The sequence below is a fragment of the Thamnophis sirtalis genome, unplaced genomic scaffold, assembly GCF_051295495.1.
Source record: "Thamnophis sirtalis isolate CommonGarterSnake01/CBP01778 unplaced genomic scaffold, rThaSir2_p1.2 scaffold_9, whole genome shotgun sequence".
Taxonomy (NCBI): domain Eukaryota; kingdom Metazoa; phylum Chordata; class Lepidosauria; order Squamata; family Natricidae; genus Thamnophis; species Thamnophis sirtalis.
The window spans coordinates 5777488-5799534 of NW_028261389.1; the positions used below are offsets into that span (position 1 = coordinate 5777488).

Genomic DNA, 22047 nt, shown 5'->3' on the forward strand with positions numbered 1-22047 from the left:
TTTTTTCTGTGATGTGATAGCTTTGACTGGTCACTAAACAAATGGTTGGTTGTAAGTGCGGGACCACCTGTGGAAATTACCAAAAAGGGTCTTTACTGCTTTTATCCCTCGTCCCAATCTCTTGCCCCCTTTCTGGTCATCCTGGAAAGTTTTTTTTAAAAAAAGTTAAGACTCCTTTCCTCATGCGATTCCGGAGTCGATTCACGGCTTCTATTCACATGTAAATGCCTACCGCTTAAATTGGTTAATTAAAGCTGAAACCTCACGCGTTCCATCAACCGGGGCACCCGTGTTTAAGGAAGAATTATTCCCTCTTTAATATGCATACAGCAAAATCAGAAAGCTACAAAACGCCTTTAAAATTCATCTGGCATTTAAGCTGCTGAATTTTTTTTTTTTTTAAATTAATTAAATAGGCGTCTTAGAGACTTTTATTCCTCAAAAACATATTCTTTTGGGCACTTCCTTGTTCAGATGCTGTTGGCAACTTGCATTCAGTTTTTGAGGGCATTTTTTCCTGCCAACCTCCCAAAGCCCTTGCCATGGAAATGGAAATCTGGGTGGTGGTTCTTTCCCATATTCTTCTGCCCGCGGATTGAGATACAAAGAGTTCTGTGCAGTTTGATATTCTGCTTTTTTAAATAAAATAAAAAAGAATCTGGGTTGCCTGCTGAAGTGAACAAGGAGCTCTTGAGTTGTTGTTGAATCACACAATAATTGTGCCTTTCCAGGCCACACTCACACAATTCACTTACACAGCTTCATGAAAGACCTAATAGCTACATTTGCACAATCTGTGCAGTGTTTGTGTGTGTGCGTGTGTGTTTTGCCTTAGTATAGGCGTGGACAACTAAAGCTCCTTTACGACCTGTGGAGTTCAACTCCCAGAATCCCACAGGGTGTAAAAGGGCTGAGAATTCTGGGAGTTGAAGTCCACAATTTGTAAACGGACCACGAATTCTGGAAGTTGAAGCCCCCAGGTTGCAAAGGGGCTAGGAATTCTGGGAGTTGAAGTCCACGAGTCATAAAAGAGGCCAGGAATTCTGGGAGTTGAGGTCCATAGGTTGCAAAGGGGGCCAGGAATTCTGGGAATTGAAGTCCACAAATTGTAAAGGACCAGGAATTCTGGAGTTAAAGTCCACGATTCATAAAGAGGCCAGGAATTCTGGGAGTTGAGGTCCACAGGTTGCAAAAGGGGCCAGGTTTGGGTTAGGGTTAGAGTTAGGGTTAGGTTTAGGGGTTTGGTTTAGGGTTAGGTTTAGGGTTAGGTTAGGGTTAGGTTTGGGTTAGGGTTAGGGTTAGGGTTAAGTTTGGGTTAGGGTTAGGGTTAGGGTTAAGTTTGGGTTAGGGTTAGGGTTAGGGTTAGGGTGCTGAGTGCTTCGGAAGGCACGGATTTGCCCTCCGCACTTACGTCGGCGCGTATAAGGGCTTCGCGGTTTTGTCGGTGAACCTAATTCTTCTGTAGAACTGTATCAGCAGCTCCTTGGGGAACCTGAGTTGGGGTAGAAAGAACATTTTTTGTTGTGCTTTTTTTGATGACGTTTTTGATGTTAGGTGTCCATTTTAGGCCTTGAGATAATAGAACCTAGAAATTTGAAGGTTCATACCAACAACTAAGCATTTAGAGTTTTGGGTCAGCGATCATTGTCTCGCAAGCGAACTGGATCCATACAGGCTAAAATGATATTGACTCTTTTGTGGCTGGGCGTGCGATGGGAATTCAACCATGGCTTAGCGTGAAGTCATGCGGTGTTAATCCTATTAAGCCATCATTCCATCTTTCTGTTTGGGGGGGAGAACTCCCAACTCCTGCAAACGCAAGAGTTCTTGTGCGGTTAACACGGGCGTAAGCTTTGAGCAAGTTGTGTGAACCGGGTTACAAAGCAGCAGATCTTAACGTGGCCAAGATTGGGGAAACCCTGAGATAACTTAACTCTGTGCACTTCCTTGATTTCCCCCTGCCTCAAGTCGTGCACTTCAAAATGAAACTGTTGAACTCTGTCATTACAGCATTTACCTTAAGTGACACAATTAACGGGCAGGACCCGCATGAGCCATGGCCTCTTGCCGGAGGCTCTGAGTAAGACTCGTCGAGGGGAACTTCCCTTTGAGGAAATGAACTAATCGAACCACGTGTGACCTAGGGACAGAAGAAAGATGGCTCAGCTCCTTCTCGCTGATCTCACAGAGTCACAGAGTTGGGAGGGACCTTGGAGGTCTTCTAGTCCAGCCCCCTTGCTCAAGCAGGAGACCGTAAACCATTTCAGACAGGTGGCTGCCCAGTTAAAAACCTTAAAAACCTCGTATGATGAAGCGCCCACAATTTCTAGTGGCAAGCTGCTCCATGGGTTAATTGCCCTCACTATTAGGAAGTTTCTCCTTAATTCCAGTTTGCTTCTCTCCTTGATGAGTTTCCATCCGTTGCTTCTTGTCCTGCCCTCCGGTGCTTTGGAGAATAGGTTGATCCCCTCTTCTTTGGGGCAGCCCCTCAAATATTGGAAGACTGCTATATGTCACCTCTAGTTCTTCTTTTCACTAGAGTATACCCATTTTTCTGCTATTGTTCTTCATATGTTTTAGGCTCCAGGCCCCTAAGCATCTAATTTCAGATGGGTCCTAAGCTCCCTCCCCTTCTGTATACATTTTTCTGTCCCGGGGATGTTACTTTACAGTGACAAAAAAAACACCTCTCCAGGGGCGTTGATGCTTTTGATCTCTGCTCCCTCGACCCCCGGTTCATTTTGTGTAAATCGGTTCCCAGGAAAGATGCTTACTTTAAAAAAAACAGATTATTTCTAAATGCTTGTCGTTTCCTGGTTTAAAAGCCACTGAAAAATCACCTCATTGTCCTGATCTGGATCGTCAAAGAGATGCTTTCCCCCTGTTCTGTCTGCGTTCGCACAAACACTCTAGATCAGAGGTTTCCAAACTTTAAGTCTTGTGGACTTCAACTCCCAGAATTCCCAAGTTGCCCGGCTGGGGAATTCTGGGAGTTGAAGCCCACAAGTCTTAAAGTTGCCCGGCTGGGGAATTCTGGGAGTTGAAGTCCACAAGTCTTAAAGTTGCCCGGCTGGGGAATTCTGGGAGTTGAAGTCCACAAGTCTTAAAGTTGCCCGGCTGGGGAATTCTGGGAGTTGAAGCCCACAAGTCTTAAAGTTGCCCGGCTGAGGAATTCTGGGAGTTGAAGTCCACAAGTCTTAAAGTTGCCCGGCTGGGGAATTCTGGGAGTTGAAGTCCACAAGTCTTAAAGTTGCCCGGCTGGGGAATTCTGGGAGTTGAAGCCCACAAGTCTTAAAGTTGCCCGGCTGGGGAATTCTGGGAGTTGAAGCCCACAAGTCTTAAAGTTGCCCGGCTGAGGAATTCTGGGAGTTGAAGCCCACAAGTCTTAAAGTTGCCCGGCTGGGGAATTCTGGGAGTTGAAGTCCACAAGTCTTAAAGTTGCCCGGCTGGGGAATTCTGGGAGTTGAAGCCCACAAGTCTTAAAGTTGCCCAGCTGGGGAATTCTGGGAGTTGAAGCCCACAAGTCTTAAAGTTGCCCGGCTGGGGAATTCTGGGAGTTGAAGTCCACAAGTCTTAAAGTTGCCCGGCTGGGGAATTCTGGGAGTTGAAGTCTACAAGTCTTAAAGTTGCCTGGCTGGGGAATTCTGGGAGTTGAAGCCCACAAGTCTTAAAGTTGCCCGGCTGGGGAATTCTGGGAGTTGAAGCCCACAAGTCTTAAAGTTGCCTGGCTGGGGAATTCTGGGAGTTGAAGTCCACAAGTCTTAAAGTTGCCCGGCTGGGGAATTCTGGGAGTTGAAGTCTACAAGTCTTAAAGTTGCCCGGCTGGGGAATTCTGGGAGTTGAAGCCCACAAGTCTTAAAGTTGCCCGGCTGGGGAATTCTGAGAGTTGAAGTCCACAAGTCTTAAAGTTGCCTAGCTGGGGAATTCTGGGAGTTGAAGCCCACAAGTCTTAAAGTTGCCTAGCTGGGGAATTCTGGGAGTTGAAGTCCACAAGTCTTAAAGTTGCCCAGCTGGGGAATTCTGGGAGTTGAAGTCTACAAGTCTTAAAGTTGCCTGGCTGGGGAATTCTGGGAGTTGAAGTCCACAAGTCTTAAAGTTGCCCGGCTGGGGAATTCTGGGAGTTGAAGTCTACAAGTCTTAAAGTTGCCTGGCTGGGGAATTCTGGGAGTTGAAGTCCACAAGTCTTAAAGTTGCCTAGCTGGGGAATTCTGGGAGTTGAAGTCCACAAGTCTTAAAGTTGCCTGGCTGGGGAATTCTGGGAGTTGAAGTCCACAAGTCTTAAAGTTGCCCGGCTGGGGAATTCTGGGAGTTGAAGTCCACAAGTCTTAAAGTTGCCCGGCTGGGGAATTCTGGGAGTTGAAGCCCACAAGTCTTAAAGTTGCCTGGCTGGGGAATTCTGGGAGTTGAAGTCCACAAGTCTTAAAGTTGCCCGGCTGGGGAATTCTGGGAGTTGAAGTCCACAAGTCTTAAAGTTGCCTGGCTGGGGAATTCTGGGAGTTGAAGTCTACAAGTCTTAAAGTTGCCTGGCTGGGGAATTCTGGGAGTTGAAGTCCACAAGTCTTAAAGTTGCCTGGCTGGGGAATTCTGAGAGTTGAAGTCCACAAGTCTTAAAGTTGCCTGGCTGGGGAATTCTGGGAGTTGAAGTCTACAAGTCTTAAAGTTGCCTGGCTGGGGAATTCTGGGAGTTGAAGTCCACAAGTCTTAAAGTTGCCTGGCTGGGGAATTCTGGGAGTTGAAATCCACAGGTTGTAATGTTCCTTTAACTGCCCATTATATAAGTCTAACTGCTATTGCTATTGCTATTGCTATTAAGACGTTTCTCCTGAATTTTCTGGAAATGTGTCCCCAACCTCTGGATTGTTATTCCACCAAAGAACAGCTTTTAACAGGTGTCACATTTTGGGGAGAGATTTTTTTGTAAGTAAGAAGTAAGTAAAATAAAGTAAGTAAAGAAAAAGTAAGTAAAGTAAGTTAAAAAAGTAAGAAGAGTAAGGGCAGGGTTGAAACTGTCTTTCTTTGGAGCAGAAATACACACAGACCCATCTACTCTAGGTCAGTTGAGTCCAGTGGTGGGATTCAGCCGGTTCGCACCTATTCGAGAGAACCGGTTGATAACTTTCTAAGCAGTTCGGAGAACCGGTTGTTGGAAGAAATCTCCTTTTATTTTCCCCCCGCTTTTCAGGGCTAATCCTGTAAGGAAGGCAGGAAGGAAACATTCTGGTGTGGTTTCTAGCCTCATCTTTATTGCCCTGCTTTCAGAGACTGCCTCTTTGGTTAACCCTTATTGCATTGTCACAGCTAAGGCGAAGCGCCCATCGACCTGAGTGATATTGAGTTGGCCGCGCCCTCCCAGTCACATGACCACCGAGCCCCGCCTACCCAGCTGGTCATTAGGGGAGAGAACCGGTTGTTAAATTATTTGAATCTCACCACTGGCTGAGCCGTCCTCTTTGTTTTTCTAAATTGCACCTTTTCACCTCAGGGGCATTAAAGATGATCTCCTGTTTGACCGAAGCAACTTAAAGGTGTTGCTGCTCCAGCAAAATCAGTTTATTTTCAGCTCCGCTGGGTGAGTCATCGGAGGTTTCTGGACACCTTGCCAAGTTATGTCTGCTGCTCCCAGCCAAAGGCCGCCTCTGCGCATGAGAGGGACGCATGGTTGCGTGGTGCTCAGACCGAGGGCGGCCGCCTGTGCAACTGATGGGTGTCTGTGTGTCTCTGCAACCCGAGATGAATGACAAGCAGGTCGGGCGAAAGTGAGGAACATGCCCACAGGCACAGGGGAGAGAAGCTGATAGCTCAAACTTTTCCTGTCTTGCTGGCCTCTTCCTTCTTAAGGATTTCACTGCTGGGGTATTTTCACCACACAAACACCGCTTAGTCCAACTCAACCAGAAGAAATTCTGCAGAAAGGAAGTAGTAAGCCAAATGCAGTTCTAAGCTGCATCAACAGAGGGATAGAATCAAGATCACGTGAAGTGTTAATACCCCTTTATAATTCCTTGGTAACGCCACACTTGGAATCTGGCATTCAGTTTTGGTTGCCACGATGTAGAAAAGGCGTTGAGACTCTAGAAAGAGTGCAGAGAAGAGCAACAAAGAGGATTAGGGGACTGGAGGCTAAAACATATTGCAGGAACTGGGTATGTCTAGTTTAATGAAGAGAAGGACTAGGGGAGACATACTAGCAGTCCTCCAATATCTCAGGGGCTGCCACAAAGAAGAGGGAGTCAAACTATTCCCCAAAGCAGCTGAAGGCAGGGACAATGGATGGAAACTAATCAATGAGAGAATCAACCTAGAACTGAGGAGAAATTTCCTGACAGTTAGAACAATGAATCAGTGGAACAACTTGCCTCCAGAAATTGTGAATGCCCCAACACTGGAAGTTTTTAAGAAGATGTTGGATAGCCATTTGTCTGAAGTGTTGTAGGGTTTCCTGCCTAAGCAGGGGGTTGGACTAGAAGACCTCCAAGGTCCCTTCCACCTCTGTTATTCTATTCTCTATTCTAATTCTATTCCATTTCATTCCTGTTCTATATTCTCTATTCTATTTCATTCTATTCCATTCCTATTCTATTCCATTCCTATTCTATTCTATTTCCATTCTCTACCATTCCTATTCTGTTATGTATTCTCTATTCTATTCTATTCTTTGTTCTGTTTGTTCCTATTGTAGTCTAGTCTACTCTTTCTTTATTTCTGTTTCTATTTCTATTTTTCTTTCCATCCAAGTCAGGGGTGGGTTTCGACCGGTTCGCACCGGTCCCTGCGATCCGGTTGGTCGCCGAACCCGGAAGTAAGTAACTTCCGGGAACGGCGAAGGCCCCCCCCCGCGCCGCACGCGCCCGCACACCCGCGCCCGCTCCTTACCCGGTTTTTCCGAATTCTGCGCTTTCCACGCATGCGCAGAACGCATACAGCGCCTGCGCGATCCTCCAGGAGCAGCTGGAGCATCGCGCAGACGCTAGTACGCATGCGCATGCCGCGTGCGTGCGCGAGGACGCCGCGTGCGCGCGCGAGGATGCCGCGTGCAAGCGCGAGGACGCCGCGTGCGTGCGCGAGGACGCCGCGTGCGTGCGCGAGGACGCCGCGTGCGTGCGCGAGGACGCCGCGTGCGTGCGCGAGGACGCCGCGTGCGTGCGCGAGGACGCCGCGTGCGTGCGCGAGGACGCCGCGTGCGTGCGCGAGGACGCCGCCGGCCTCGTTCCAACCGATCCGGTTGGAACGGGGCGAGAAACCCACCCCTGATCCAAGTCTAATGTTTTGTATGTTCTGTATGTGAAAAAGGGTACAAAACGTACCCCGTTCCCCCACTATTAGTATTCGTATTAGTATACACAGCATGTTAGCAATCCTAGGACTTTAGGCTGTGTGACATGTACACGGATATTTTCCCCCCTGATGAATTGATGTGAGTCCTGTTGCTCTTCAGATACTTTATACCCAGCCGTCAACACACACTGCGAGGGTTTTTTCCCCCCCCCCCCCAGATAGGAAGCTGAAATTGATCTTGCTGCCAAGAAATTATTTTAGACTGCAATTCGAGGAGTCTGTTGCAATCCTCCCATCGAGTCAATTGTGCAAGACGAAGTTGTGGTTTATCCAAATGATATAACACTTTGTTCTGCTGCAAAACGACGTTAACTCTCTGATTTAGGGCGAGCTTTTGTGCTCTGGCCGTGTTTGGCGCCTGAGAGGATGGTGGGGATTGAAGATTTGTGGAGTTCCACCGCTTTCTATTCGCCAACCGTTTTTTTATTTCCCAGAATGCTCTAGGGCAGTGGTTCCCAAACGTGGCAACTTTAAGACTTGTGGATTTCAACTCCCAGAATTCTCCAGCTAGCTCTTCTGGCTGGAGAACTCTGGGAGTTGAAGTCCACAAGTCTTAAAGTTGCCAAGTTTGGGAACCACTGCTCTAGGGCGATAAAATACTGGGGGCATGAGGGGAGATTTTAAATCAGCAGCTGGATCGGTGGCCATGTTTAGGTTACAAGGGTGGGGAAAGACACAGGAAGGGACCCAAACACATGAGGGCCCAGCTAAGGTGTGTTTCTTAGTAGCCGCCATGATAGAAAAGCACAGCTGTTAAATAATCCTTCCTTTCTTCCATGATTGCATGGACAAATCTGTTCAGGTTTTTGGAAGTGGTTTGCCACTTGCCTGCTTCCTATGCCTGAAAGAGAGGGACTGCCCAAGGTCACCCAACTGGCTTTGAACTAAGGGCAGGGCTAGAACTCACAGTCTCCTAGGGATGAACCCAAGGTCACCCACCTGGCTTTCATGCCTATGCCTGGACTAGAACTTGTCATCTCCCTGGGGATTAGCCCAATGTCAGCCAGCCGGCTTCGATACCTAAGATGGGACTAGAACTCACCGTCTCCTGGTGATTGGCCGAATGTCAGCCAGCCGGCTTTGATACCTAAGACTAGACTGGACTAGAACTCACCGTCTCCTGGGAATTGGCCCAATGTCAACCAGCTGGCTTTGATGTCTAAGGCGGGACTAGAACTCACTGCCTCCTAGTGATTGGCCCAAAGTCAGCCAGCTGATTTTGACGTCTAAGGCGGGACTAGAACTCATCACCTCCTAGTGATTGGCCCAAAGTCAACCAGTTGATTTGATGTCTAAGGTGGGACTAGAACTCATCGCCTCCTAATGATTGGCCCAAAGTCAACCAGCTGATTTTGATGTCTAAGGCGGGACTAGAACTCAACACCTCCTAGTGATTGGCCCAAAGTCAACCAGCTGATTTTGATGTCTAAGGCGGGACTAGAACTCATCGCCTCCTAGTGATTGGCCCAAAGTCAACCAGTTGATTTTGATGTCTAAGGCGGGACTAGAACTCACTGTCTCCTAGTGATTGGCTCAAAGTCAGCCAGCTGATTTTGATGACTTAGGCAGGACTAGAACTCACCGTCTCCCAATTTCTAGCCCGATGCCTTAAGCGCTACACCAAAACTGGCTTTTGTATTTTGCAATCCAAAACGTTACCCTGGAAAAGCGCCAGCTACGCCAGGTGACTTGCATGCCTCCTGTCTGTCCCATATTGTCTCAAACACCCCCCCCCCCCACACACGCTTAGTCTCAAAGCTCCAAAAATGGATTGCTTCAAGTGTCTTGAGATACAAGGTTGGACCAACAGCTCACACCTGTGGAATTGGCTCCAGGCATTCCTTGTCCAGTTAGATGACCTCTCTTGGGAGATCTTAGAATCCCACCATCCCAGGGTGGTGACATCACTTGGAAGTTCTTGAAAAATTTCCCTGGTCTAAAAGTTGCACCAGGGTTCTTGAAATCCCCCCCCAGGAGCTGCCATAATCAGCGCTGATAAACTTTCCAAATCCCACTACAAAAAATGTGGAGGTTTTTTTCCCCTCCCTTTTGCCATCCCCTTTTTTCTTATGTGTAACTTTTCAAAACCATTTCCTTCGTTTGAAGGAAAGGGCTGAAACTCACAGCCCTTTTTGTTCTAGTTTCTTGCGCCAAAAAAAAAATAAGTCTCACTTTTGAAAGCAGAAAAATAAATAATCTTGTTTTCTCCATTTCCCAGGTTCGCTTTTTCAGGCTTTTTTAATTTTCTTCTTCCTGCCTTTGTGGAGAGTGATGAGTTTTGGCTTAACGGAGCCAAAAAAATCCCTCAAATTTATGTTCCATCCAAAATAGTTTGTACAGCAATCCCTTTTCCTGAATCCAGTTTTCTTATTTCCTAGAAAACACTAATGTTTGGGAGGGAACTATTTCCAGGCTCACATGATGCTAAATTCCAATTTGTTTACCCACTGCTTGTTGAATAAGCTATTCTTGGTCAAATTCTCACAACTCACCAGGCCACAAGGTTGCAAACCACGATGGCTGCATTCACGCAGGTATTATGGAACAGGCAGTCCTCAGAACCACAAGAGAACCCCAAATTTCCATTGCTAAGCAAGGCAGTTCAGTGAATTGTGTCCTGTTTGACAGCCTTTCTTGCCCAAAATTCTTTAAAATATATATATAATTGGGGCTTACCAGGGGTTGTAAAAATCTAATAGATACCTTTCACCCTGGCTTCGCTGATAACGGATAAGAGCCTGTGGCCTAATGGCTAAGATGTCTGCCTAGTATGTAATATAGCCCAGGTTCAAATCCCAGTAAGGGTATGGCTAGCTGATGAGAGCTAAATAGCTTGAAATAGATCTATACTAGTCTCCCTTTATTTATTTATCAGCACAATTTTTTTTAAAAAAACCACACAAATATAACAAAGGCAACAGTAAAAATATTGGGTTTCTGTCGTGATGGACTCTTGTGACGAGCCGATTGACAGATGATGGAAGCAGTTAGCTTCCTCCCATAATTGGGGCTTACCAGGGGTTGTAAAAATTATATATATATATATATATATATATATATATATATATATATATATATATATATATATATATATATATATATATATATATATATATATATATATAAATAATTTAAAATAGTGCAGCACAATGAAAATGTTATGGCCATACAATCAGTATATAGGCATAATCTCATCCATTAGCTGTCAATCTACTTAGTACATCAGTGGTTCCCAAACTTGGCAACTTGAAGACTGGCTGGAGAATTCTGGGAGTTGAAGTCCACAAGTCTTAAAGTTGCCAAGTTTGGGAACCACTGTAGTACATTATCCATCCTTCTATCCGATCACATCATTTACAATTTGTTCCAGTTTTGTCACCTTGTCTTATGCCAATAATGAAATCTGTTACAAACTTCATCGTATTCCGATTTATTTTTTAATTCTAGGGTAAGCCAAGATTTTTCTAGTTATGTCTAACCCCGCTGGGATACTTCCTTCCTTCCAATACTGCGCATAGGCTAATCGCGCCGCAGCCAATACACGGATAACTAAATAAAGCACATCTTTCTTATGCCGCTCTGGTATGATGCCCAAGAGGAAAATTTCTGGCTTGAACAGAATTTGATCTCCCACCATTTGTTCCAGCCACCATTTGTTCCAGCCATAATTCTCCAATATCTTTTCGCCTCATTGCATGTCCACCACATAGGGGGAAAGGTGCCTGATGGGTGGGGGGGGGGGGGTGTTGCACTTCCAACAATTTGGCTTCCCCAAAATTCTTCAGTCAATCACTGCCGTCGTTAAGTTAGTCATACGTCTGTTAAGTGAATCTGTATTCCCCATGGACTTTACTGGTTGAAGTGACATCACATGACCCCCCCCCCAGGACACTTAAATCGTCATAAATACGGTACATGCCAGTTGCCAAGCGGCTGAATTTTGACCACAGAAATGGATGCTGCGATGGTCATAATGTGAAAAACGGTCATAGGTCAGGTTTTTTCATTGCTGTTGTAACTTTGGACTGTCACTAAACAAGTCATTGTAAGTCAAGGACTATCTCTATAGCATCCTGAGTGAACTTGGGTATTCTTGGCATAAAATTACCGTATTTTTTGGAGTATAAGAGGCATATCCCCCCCCCAAAAAAGTGAAAATCTGGGTGCGTTTTATATACTGAATGCAGCATTTTTGGCCTACCAAAACCCCACTCCCTTTGCAAAAATGGACGTGCAGAGAGTTTGGGAGGCTTGTAGAATGCTCCTGGGGGATGGAGGGGGGCAAAAATGAGCAAAAAAAATTGGACCTTTTTTGCCCCCCCCCTCCATCCCCCAGGAGCATTCTACAAGCCTCCCAAACTCTCTGCAGAGGAAGAGGGAAAGGGAGAGAAAGAAAGAAAGAAAGAGAGCGAAAAAGAAGAAGAGAGAAAAAGGAGAGATAGAAAGGAGGGAGGGAGAGAGAGAAAGAGAAAAAGAGGAAGGAAGAGAAAGAGAGAGAAAGAGAAAATGGAGGAAGAGGGAAAGGGAGAGAAAGAAAGAAGGAAGGAAAAAGAGAGAGAAAGAGGAAGGAAGAGAGAAAAAGGAGAGATTGAAAGAAGGGGAAGAGAGGAAGGAAGAGAAAGGAGAGAGAGAAAGAGAAAAAGAGGAAGGAAGAGAAAGACAGAGAAAGAAAAAACTGAGAAATAGGGAAAGGCAGAGAAAGAAAGAAGGAAAAAGAGAGAGAGAAAAAGAGTAAGGAAGAGAGAAAGAGAGAGGGAAGCGAGAGACGATCCTTGAGCCCGCGGGCGTCCTTCCTTTCAACCAGCCGCCTGGCGGGGGCAGCAGCGGGAAACGAAAGCCTCCTTCCGCCCCCCCCCCTCCCAGCAGTTGCGCACGAGGGGGGGGGGAGTTGTAGGCGGAGTGGGGAGGGGGGGGAGAAAGAATCCAGGGCGGGGCCGTCCCCGTGACGTCACAGTGCCGGCCGGCTGGCTCCTAGAAAAAGCCGCGCAAGGGCGGCCGCGCTTCATTTCTCCGGCCACGCCGCCCCGGTGCAACCTCCCACGTCCCATCTCAGCCCCGGAATCAAGCCAGGATCGGCGCTTTCCCTCCACGCCCTCCCAATCCTCGTTTGCCACAAGGGCATTTTTCCCCCAGGGTTTTTCCCCCAGGGATTGGAAGCTCCCTTGGCCCGAAGCCGGGCAGTTAAAGGAGCCCGAGATCGCCAGGGCTCGATTGGGCGGCTGCCCCCCTCGCCCGCCTCCCCCTTCCATCCTTGCAAAGGAAAGCAGAGGGAAGAAGATCCCCCCCCCCAAATACCCCAAAGACCGACCGATCACCCGCTTTTTGCGTCCCATCCCTCCCTCCCTCCTTCCCCACCCCGCATCCGCAACGAAGGTGGAGCCGGAGCGCGCCGACACCTGGCTGGCCAAGATGCCCATGGAGCTGACGCAGAGCCGGATCCAGAAGATTTGGCTGCCCCCGGATAACCACCCTACCTTGCCGCGCCGGTGTGAGTCGGGGTCTCCGGCGGAGAAGAGGGAGAGGGGAGGAAAGGAGGGGAGGGTCCCGGCTGGATTCGGGCTTTGCAGCGATGGAGATGCCGGCTTTGCAGCTCAAGCCGAGCCGGGAGAGAAGGAGAAGGGGAGATTTGAGCCAAGCCGGGGGTGGGATTGCCGGGAATAAACGCCGATCCGCGGGAAAGGGAAGAGGCCGGTCTCCCGAGGGAGGGATGCCCGGATCCAGGGCGGGGATCCGGGCATCTCGGGCCGTGGCGATGCCCAGCGCGGAGCAGCACCTCCGATGCCGCTGCAGCGACTCCAGCGGCCGCTTCCTTAGCGCTTTTGCCGGGCGGGACTGCGTGGCTTGCAACGCCGAAGCGGGCTCGGCTTGGTTTTTTTTTCTCCGCTTGCAAAGAGCTCCGTAATCGCCGCCGCATCGTCCTCATCTTTCTGCCGGAGCCCGGGCGTTGTATGGCGGGCGGATCTGGTTGGCGGAGCGCGCGATCTCTCTCTCTCTCTTCGTCCTTCTTTTTCTCTTCCTCTCTCTCCCTTCTTTCCTCTCTCCTTTCCTCTCTCCTTTCCTTCTCTCCCCCTCTTTTTCTCTTCCTCTCTCTCCCTTCTTTCCTCTCTCCTTTCCTTCTCTCCCCCTCTTTTTCTCTTCCTCTCTCTCCCTTCTTTCCTCTCTCCTTTCCTTCTCTCCCCCTCTTTTTCTCTTCCTCTCTCTCCCTTCTTTCCTCTCTCCTTTCCTTCTCTCCCCCTCTTTTTCTCTTCCTCTCTCTCCCTTCTTTCCTCTCTCTTTTCTTTCTCTCCCCCTCTTTTTCTCTTCCTCTCTCTCCCTTCTTTCCTCTCTCCTTTCCTTCTCTCTCCCTCTTTTTCTCTTCCTCTCCCTTCTTTCCTCTCTCCTTTCCTTCTCTCCCCCTCTTTTTCTCTTCCTCTCTCTCCCTTCTTTCCTCTCTCCTTTCCTTCTCTCCCCCTCTTTTTCTCTTCTTCTCTCCCCCTTCCTTCCTCTCTCCTTTCTTTCTCTCTCTCGCACTTTTTCTCTTCCTCTCTCTCCCTCCTTTCTTTCTCCCTCTCCCTCTCGTGCCATCCCGGCTGGATCGGTGGCGATGCCGTGCATGGCACGCAGCGCATGGCGGAGGGAGGGGAGGGGCGGGTCGTCGCCAGCCCTCTTCCGCACGCAGGAGGGGGAGGGCGGTGCAGGCGGCTCGCTTCCCCCCCCCCCGCCTTGGGCTTCCCCAACCGGCACCCTCCCTCCCAAGCCCCTCGCGCTGGAGGAAGGAAAGAAGAACCTCCGTGTTGAAAATGAGGGGGATGGGGTTTGTCCCTCGGCGGGCATCCTGAGCATGGTGGTTTTCTTGCAGGCGTTTCGTGCCCCAGCTAGGTACTATCATCAGGGCTAGGAGGGAGTGTGGTTTAAGGAACAGGAGAGGAAGAGAAGGAGGAAGCAAAGGAGAAGAACTGTGGGGTCCTTGGTGCTCTCTGAGCTTGGTGGTTTTCTTGCAGATGTTTCATGACCCAACTAGGTAACATTATCAGTGCTAGGAGGGATTATGGTTTAAGAAGAGAAGGGAAGAAGGAGAAGAAATGGAGAAGGAGAAAGAAAGTGAGAAGAAAGAGAAGAACTGTGGAGTCCTTGGTGTTCTCTGAGCTTGGTGCTTTTCTTGCAGATGTTTCATTACCCAACTAGGTAACATCATCAGGGCTAGTAGGGAATATGGTTTAAGGAAGAGAAAGAGGAGAGGAAGGGAAAGGAAGAGAAGGAGGAAGCAAAGGGGAAGGAGAACTGTGGGGTCCTTGGTGATCTGCCAGCTTGGTGGTTTTCTTGCAGACGTTTCATGACCTAACTGGGTAACATCATCAGTGCTAGAAGGGAATATGGTCTAAGGCAGTGTTTCTCAACCTTGTCAACTTGAAGATGTCTGGACTTCAACTCCCAGAATTCCCCAGCCAGCGAATGCTGGCTGGGGAATTCTGGGAGTTGAAGTCCAGACATCTTCAAGTTGACAAGGTTAAGAAACACTGGTGTAAGGAAGAGAAGGGGAAGAGTAGAAGAGGACATCTGCAAGAAAACCACCAAGTTTGGAGAGCACCAAGGAAGCCCTTCTGGTCTCTGGAGGCGGTTGTGTTTCTCTTCCACAAGATCCAGAGACGTTCTGTGGGGAGGCCAGGAAAAAGTGCCCGCTATCCATCTCTGGGGTGGTCAAGTTGGGAAGATGCCCTGCAGCCTTGCAAAGGTCAGTTGCCCCTTCCCCTCCCCTTCTGTCCTCCCCCCATTTGTTTGATTTTGAGCCCCTTAACTACCCTTCCTTTGTGACCCACCCTCCCCAATTGAGGCTCAAAACTTCTGCAACTCCTTAAGCGAGCTGGGGAGCGAAGTGAGTTTGGCCCTGTTTGAAGACCTTTGGGGCACGGTCGTTAAGCAGATCACTGCGGTTGTTAAGCAGTTCACACCTTGGCAAAGTGAATCCTCCAGTTTCCCCCTCCCCCCCCCATGGGCTTTATCAGTCTGGGAAGAGCACTCATGGCGATCACGTGATCCAAGGAAGCTGCAGTTTGGATTGCTGATTATGGGGGGCATTGCAATGGGCGTGAACGTCGTATTGTCGTAACTCTGGTCGCTAAACGAATGGTTGTGTAAATCAAGGACTACTTGTTGAGAAACAGATAAGAGCTACGGGTCCTCTCCCCCCCCCGCCCCCTTCCAGTGATTGCTTTGTGATTTGGGGTGCCACTTTTTCTGCTATTTGGGCAGCCTCTTAAGAACCTCTTGACCGCAATGAAGGTGAGCCAGGTAAAGGAACCTTTGCTGTTCAGGTGATAAGGCCCACTTATTTATTTCCTTGGATCCAGCTGTTGTGAAAGGTACGGGCAGGATTAGATAACCCCACACAGCACTTGGCTACGGTCCCGCTCTCTGTACCGCTGATTAAAGGACATTGATGCTTGGCTGACACGGTTTCATTTATCCTACCTTTGCCCAGATTGTTATCTATAGGGAAGCTGCTTTATATATATATATATATGTATGTATGTATGTATGTATGTATATGTGTATGTGTGTGTGTTTGTTTTATTTTTATTTGTGCTGATAAATAAAGGGAGACTTTATTTAGATATATGTATATATATATATATATATATAGATAGATAGATAGATAGATAGATAGATAGATAGATAGATAGATATAGATAAGATAGATAGATAGATAGATAGATAGATAGATAGATAGATAGATATAGATATAGATATAGATATAGATATATATTTAGTGTCACAACCCCTGGTATGCCCCAATTATGGGAGGAAGCTAACTGCTTCCATTCTCTGTCCATCGGCTCGTCACAAGAAACCATCCAGACAGAAAGACCAATATTTTACTGTTGCCTTTTGTTACAAATGTGTTGTATTTGTGCTGATAAATAAATAAAGGGAGACGAGTATAGATCTATTTCAAGCTATTTAGCTCTCATCAGCTAGCTATACCCAGTAAGCTTGAAATAGATCTATACTAGTCTCCCTTTATTTATTTATCAGCACAAATACAACATGTATGTATGTATGTATGTATGTATGTATGTATGTATGCTGTATTTGTGCTGATAAATAAATAAAGGTGCTATGTGGGATTCAGCACAAATACAACACAAATGTAACAAAGGCAACAGTAAAAATATTGGGTTTCTGTCTGGATGGTCTCTTATGACGAGCCGATGGACAGAGAATGGAAGCAGTAGACTTCCTCCCATATTTGGGCATACCGGGGGGTTGTAACTCTAAATACATACATACATACATACATACATATATTGTGTGTGTGTATTTGTGTGTGTATCTACATACACATACACACACACATTATCTTAGTGACAGCAGCTTCCCTATACACATACATACACTCTGCTCAGTCTGAAAATTGTGTTTGTCTCCAATCTTTTTCATCAGCTCTTAATCCAAAGAGTGGGGAACTTTCCTGCTTTCACACAGGACCTTTACTCCCTCACCACCCTCCAGACCTTCCGCATAGCCTTAAAAACCTGGCTGTCCCGACAGGCCTGGGGCTAAAGACTTCAACCCCACCCGAATAGTATGATTGTTGCGCGTTTTAATGATGTATTGTCTTTATGTGTGTATCTTGTCGTGTTTTTCCCTCCCCCTGGATTGTGAGCCGCCCTGAGTCCCCTCAGGGAAAAGGGTGGCATATAAATAAAGTTAAAATCCAAAATCCAAATCCTAACCAGATGGAGATTGGCCCAAACATTGAGGCCACCCAAAACGTTTTGTCAAGTTTGTTGTTGAAAGACCAGGATAAGGATAGATAAATCATCGGGGGGGGGGGGTGAATTATGCGGTCGTTAAGAGTTAACAACCTTGGTGCTATCTGGCCTTGGTTGTTTGCTGTCTGAGCTTGCAGACGTTTTATTACCCAACTAGGTAATGTCATCAATGCTAGAAGGGAGTGGGGTTTGAAGAGAGGGAGGAAGAGCGAGAGGACTGCGGGGTCCGTGGTGCTTTCTGAGCTTGGCGATTTTCTGAAAACATTTCATGAACTGAATTAGGTAACTGTTCTGCCTTAGGCTTCCCAAGATCACGAAACAGACTCCTCGTCCCGATAAAACCTCTCTTATTTAGGTGAAAGGGAATTCCTCTCCAGCAAAGTCCCTGCAAGATTTCACAACTACAGACCTATATCAGGCTTGGAGAGCTGCCAGGCCGATATCTTCTAAACGCCACACTGTAGCAGCAATTACTTGGCAAGGAGTCAGGAACAGATCTTCACCGTAATGAATGGAACTGATTGTCTCCTGCAAACTCCACTCCCCTTTTGCTCCTCTTTATTTCCTTTGGGAGGGGCCATTCACCATCCACCCAATTCAGTCCTTGTTCCTTAGCTGTTCCCTTCACCTGGCAGCTCTGCGCATGCACACCCTGGGAACAGGCTCCAGCTGTTCTTCTGCCTTACTGATGTCTGACTCTGAAAGCAGCTGATAACTGTCAGATGGCCCTGGCCCCCTCTCTGCCTCCAACACAGAGTCCTCATCAGAGCCTTCCACAGAATCCAGGACTGGCCCAGGTTCCTCCCCAACCTCCTCACTGTCTGAGTTTGCCATTAGCTGTGCTGGCCACTGGCAGGCCACAACAGTAACATCATCAGTGCTTGAAGGGAGTAGGGTTTATGGGGTGGTGGAGAAGGATGGTGGGGTCCTTGTTTTCTTGCAGACGTTTCATTACCAAACTGGGTAACATCATCAGTGCATCCATCATCCATCTAGCACTGTTGATGTTACCTAGTTTGGTCCTGAAAAATCTGCAAGAAAACAGCCCAGCTCAGAGAACACCAAGGACTCTACTACACATTTCAACCCTGAGCTAAAGATATTTCTCTTCTATCCGTACCCTTTTTTATTATAATGCTGTCTTTATTGCCTTTCCAGAATTTCCCTTTTGATTTCCTATCCTGATATGTATCTGGGTGGGGAGACGGTACTTAACACTGTGTTAATCCACTTATTTCTCAATTTCCTCCTTCCCTTTATTATCCTTAGAGGCCACCCAGGGAATGGCAGATGTCACCAGCAGTTGTCTTCACTATCTTATCTTGGAAGGGCTCACAATTGTGTCTGTGTGTGTGTAGTGGGGGTGGGGAAATCACTTGTTGGAATGATGCAAACCCTTGATTGGAACCAAAGTCTTGATTTAATTTTGGATGGCCTTAGATGGGGAAGGTAAAAAAAAAACACCTTTTCAAATCCTTCCTGGGCACCAACACACTCGAAAATATTTCTGTAGTGACTCGGGGAGGGAAGGAAGGAGGGAAAGAAGGAGAGAAGAAAGGAGGGAAGGAAGGGGGGAAGGAAGAAGGAAAGTAAGGAGAGGAGAAAAGAAAGGAGGGAAGGAAGGAAGGAGGGAAGGAAGGAGGGAAGGGGAAGGAGGGAGGGAAGGAAGGAAGGGAAGTAGGAGAGAAGAAACGAGGGAAGGAAAGAGGGAGGGAGGGAAGAAGTAGGACCGTTGTAAGATAAGATGGATCTATGGGATGTTAAAAAAGCAATCTTCAAGTATATTGTTAACAGTAGGGAAAAATTGTTATAAATGCATATAATTAATAACAGTTATGAGATAAAAAAAAAGAAGAAATAATGGGTTGTAAATTGTCCTTTGTTCTCCTCTTCCTCCTCTGAGTTATTTGTGAAAACGTGCTAAAAGAAAACTTCCCCTGGGAATCCCTATGGATCTTCCCCCTATTTTACTTGGAAGAAATCCGGGAGTTTCATAGTCTTTTGTCATTCATCGAAGACTTGAAAAGACAGTTAAATCCCAGAAATCTGGGCCCATCTAGCTCGAATGGACTTCATTTATAGATTGGCTAATTTGCGAATCAAATAGTTGTGTTCATTAAGAAAACAATGGTTTATTGCACATATTATTGGGTTCAAAAGCGTGCCAAGGTACCTGGGCTGGTTTTATCAATTTTCAGTCTTTTACTTCCACTGCAAAAAATGTAATCTCTTTATCCCATCAAAATATCCCCTGGTATTCCGGGATCTGTTTAATCCTCATATTGTCGTCCTCTCTACCACTTTCCATAAGAAAACACTGCTTTTTGGTGAACACAACATAATGTTTTATGGCTATTTTCTGCAAAGGCAGTAGAATTGGAGATAACAATGGGACGGGCCAAGGAAATTCCTGGTTGTTATCTAAACTCTAAAGGGTGTGAATTTCTTTTGTGGCTCAGATCCTCTCTTCCCTTTTAGGAGGTGTCAATCCAAGGCCATTGAGAGGAAGGGGCCAAATCATAGAATTGTGGAGTTAGAGGGGAACCACAAAGGTCTTCTAATCCAGCCTTTTGAAATATGCAGAGGGACCAGTTCAAACTGTCTTGGATAAGTCTAGCTTCTTCTTAATACTCTCTGAAGTTTAAAGCAGTTGCTTTTTGTTTCAGAGCTCAGGTCATTCTGATAAAATTAATGCATGTTTGGTATTGGCTTAATATGTTGTGTGAACACAGTTTGAGTCATGACTTTTGCAAAAGCAATAGAGAAAAATACCAACTGGGTTTATTTGAATATCAAGTTAACATTGAGTTGTTGTTGTTGTTCTTCTTCTTCTCCTCCTCCTCCTCTCCCTCCTCCTTCTTCATCTTCTCGTTCTCATCCTCTTCTTCTCCTCTTCCCTCTTCCCTTCTCCTTCTCCTTCTCTTCCTCCTCTTCTCCTCCTCCCTCCTCCTCCTCCATCTTCTCATTCTTCTCCTCTTCTTCTCCTCTCTCCTCCTCCCCTTCTTCATCATCTTCTTATCCTCCTCCCTCCTCCCCCTCCTTCTTCCTCATATTCTCTTCTCTTCTCCTCTTCCCTCTTCCTTCTCATTCTTCATCTTCTCATTCTTCTCCTCCCTTCTCCTTCTCCTCCTCCTTCATCTTCTCATTCTTCTCCTCTTCTTCTCCTCTCTCCTCTTCCCCTTCTTCATCATCTTCTTATTCTCTTCCCTCCTCCCCTTCCTTCATCTTCTCGTTCTCCTCTTCTTCTCCTCCTGCCTCCTCCTCCTCCTCCTCCTTCTTCTCATTCTTCTCCTCCCTTCTCCCCCTTCTTCTTCTTCATCTTCTTATTCTCCTCCCTCCTCGTCCTCCTTCATCTTCTCATTCTTCTCTTCTCCCTCCTCCTCCCCTTCTTCTTCATCATCTTCTCATTCTCCTCCTCTTCTTCTTCTCCTCTTCCCTCCTTCTTCTTTTCCTCTTCCTCTTTCATCTTCTCATTCTCCTCCTTCCTCCGTCCCCTTCTTCTTCATCATCATCTTATTCTCCTCCTCCTCCTTGGTCTTCTCCTTCTCTTATTCTCCTCCTCCTCTCCTCCATCTCCTCTTTCTCTGGTTCCCCCTCCTCCATCTCCTCCTCCAAGTTTTTCACAAAAATTGCCTTGATCTACTCAGATTTTTCTCTTTGTAAGTGGGTTCTGGGCACAGGGAAAAAAAAACCTCTTGACCACAGAAGGAAAAGTGGAAGAGCTGAAGAGCGCAGAGACTTTATTTTAGAAGAATGAGTTTTCTACCCAGAGTCTCTCATCAGATTTATAGGCATTCAGAACCATCCTGAAAAGCGAAGTTATTTTAAAAAATCCCGGATCCCTGTGGAAAAGCTGTATTCTTTTTTGTCCGAATCCCCCCCCCCCAAAAAAAATTGTCCTTTTTCCCTGGGAGGGTTTTGTTAAATCTACAGCCAATCCCACCAATATTTTTTTTGCAAATTGGGGCTGTCCCAGAGACCTAGCCCTGGGGCTTCATCACAAAGGAAATTCTTTCTTTTGTGTTCAAATCGTCCTTCCAGGATGCTTCTTTGTGTATTTCAGTTCTCTGGGTTTGATTTTTTTTTTTCTGAATGGGTAGCCAGCTAAGTGAATTCTACACCCCTTTGCAGGAACACATATCTGCTGCTTTAATTTTTTTTTTTAAAAAAAGGGAGGAGGGAAAGTTGCAAATATCTTGGAGGCAAATAGCTGCCTTGGTCTGCGTGCAGCATCTCTAATGCAAATAGCATGGAAAACCCACAATGGGGTGGCGGCTTCTCTCTTTTCCAAGCGCGCGCGCGCACACACACACACACACACACACACACACACACACACACACACACACGAAGCTGGCCTTGGATGCCTTTGGAGTTTTGTGAGTGTGAGCCGTATTTGCATGCCACCTCCTAACTCCCTGACTCCTCCTCCAGGGGAGAGGTGGGCCCCGGCTGCGAAGTGATGCTTCAGCTAGGATTCCTAAGGGCGATCCATTCGTTTTTGGCTAGACGGCACGTCCACCACGTAATCATCCCAGGAGCTGCATTAGGGCTGGCTGAGGATGGAGTTAGGGAAAAGTGGCAGCGTGATTCCCAGCACGTAGGGCTGGGCAAAAGTTGGTTCTTAATGCACAGATACATCCTTTTATCTTCTTGACGTTGAGTTGAACAATTGCAATAATGTCTTCAAATATACATACATACATACATATATTTGAACACACACACATACACACACACACACACACATATATATATATTTAAAGTCACATTATTTATCAGCACAAATACTATATATATATATATATATTTGAAGACTATTGCAATTGTTCATCTCAACTTCAGGAAGATAAAAGGATGTATCTGGATGTTTGTGTGTCTATATGTATGTGTGTGTGTGTGTGTGTTGCATTTGTGCTGATAAATAAATGAAGGGAGACTAGTATAGATCTATTTCAAG

At 46.7% G+C, this 22047-nt stretch overlaps 1 protein-coding gene across 3 annotated transcripts in view; it reads left to right on the top strand.

Moving 5' to 3' along the window:
* The window catches only part of PFKFB3 (6-phosphofructo-2-kinase/fructose-2,6-biphosphatase 3), an 82674-nt gene that overhangs the window by 28045 nt on the left and 32582 nt on the right, over positions 1 to 22047 (top strand). For 2 of the 3 annotated variants that reach the window (XM_087722703.1, XM_087722705.1), the window contains exon 1: positions 12323 to 12823. The exons of the other annotated variant lie outside the window; for it this stretch is intronic. In XM_087722703.1, coding sequence (XP_087578829.1) covers positions 12745 to 12823 — 79 coding nt within the window. In that variant the 5' untranslated portion in view covers positions 12323 to 12744. Of the gene's footprint in view, positions 1 to 12322; positions 12824 to 22047 lie in introns of those variants that run through there. 3 annotated transcript variants of the gene reach the window in all.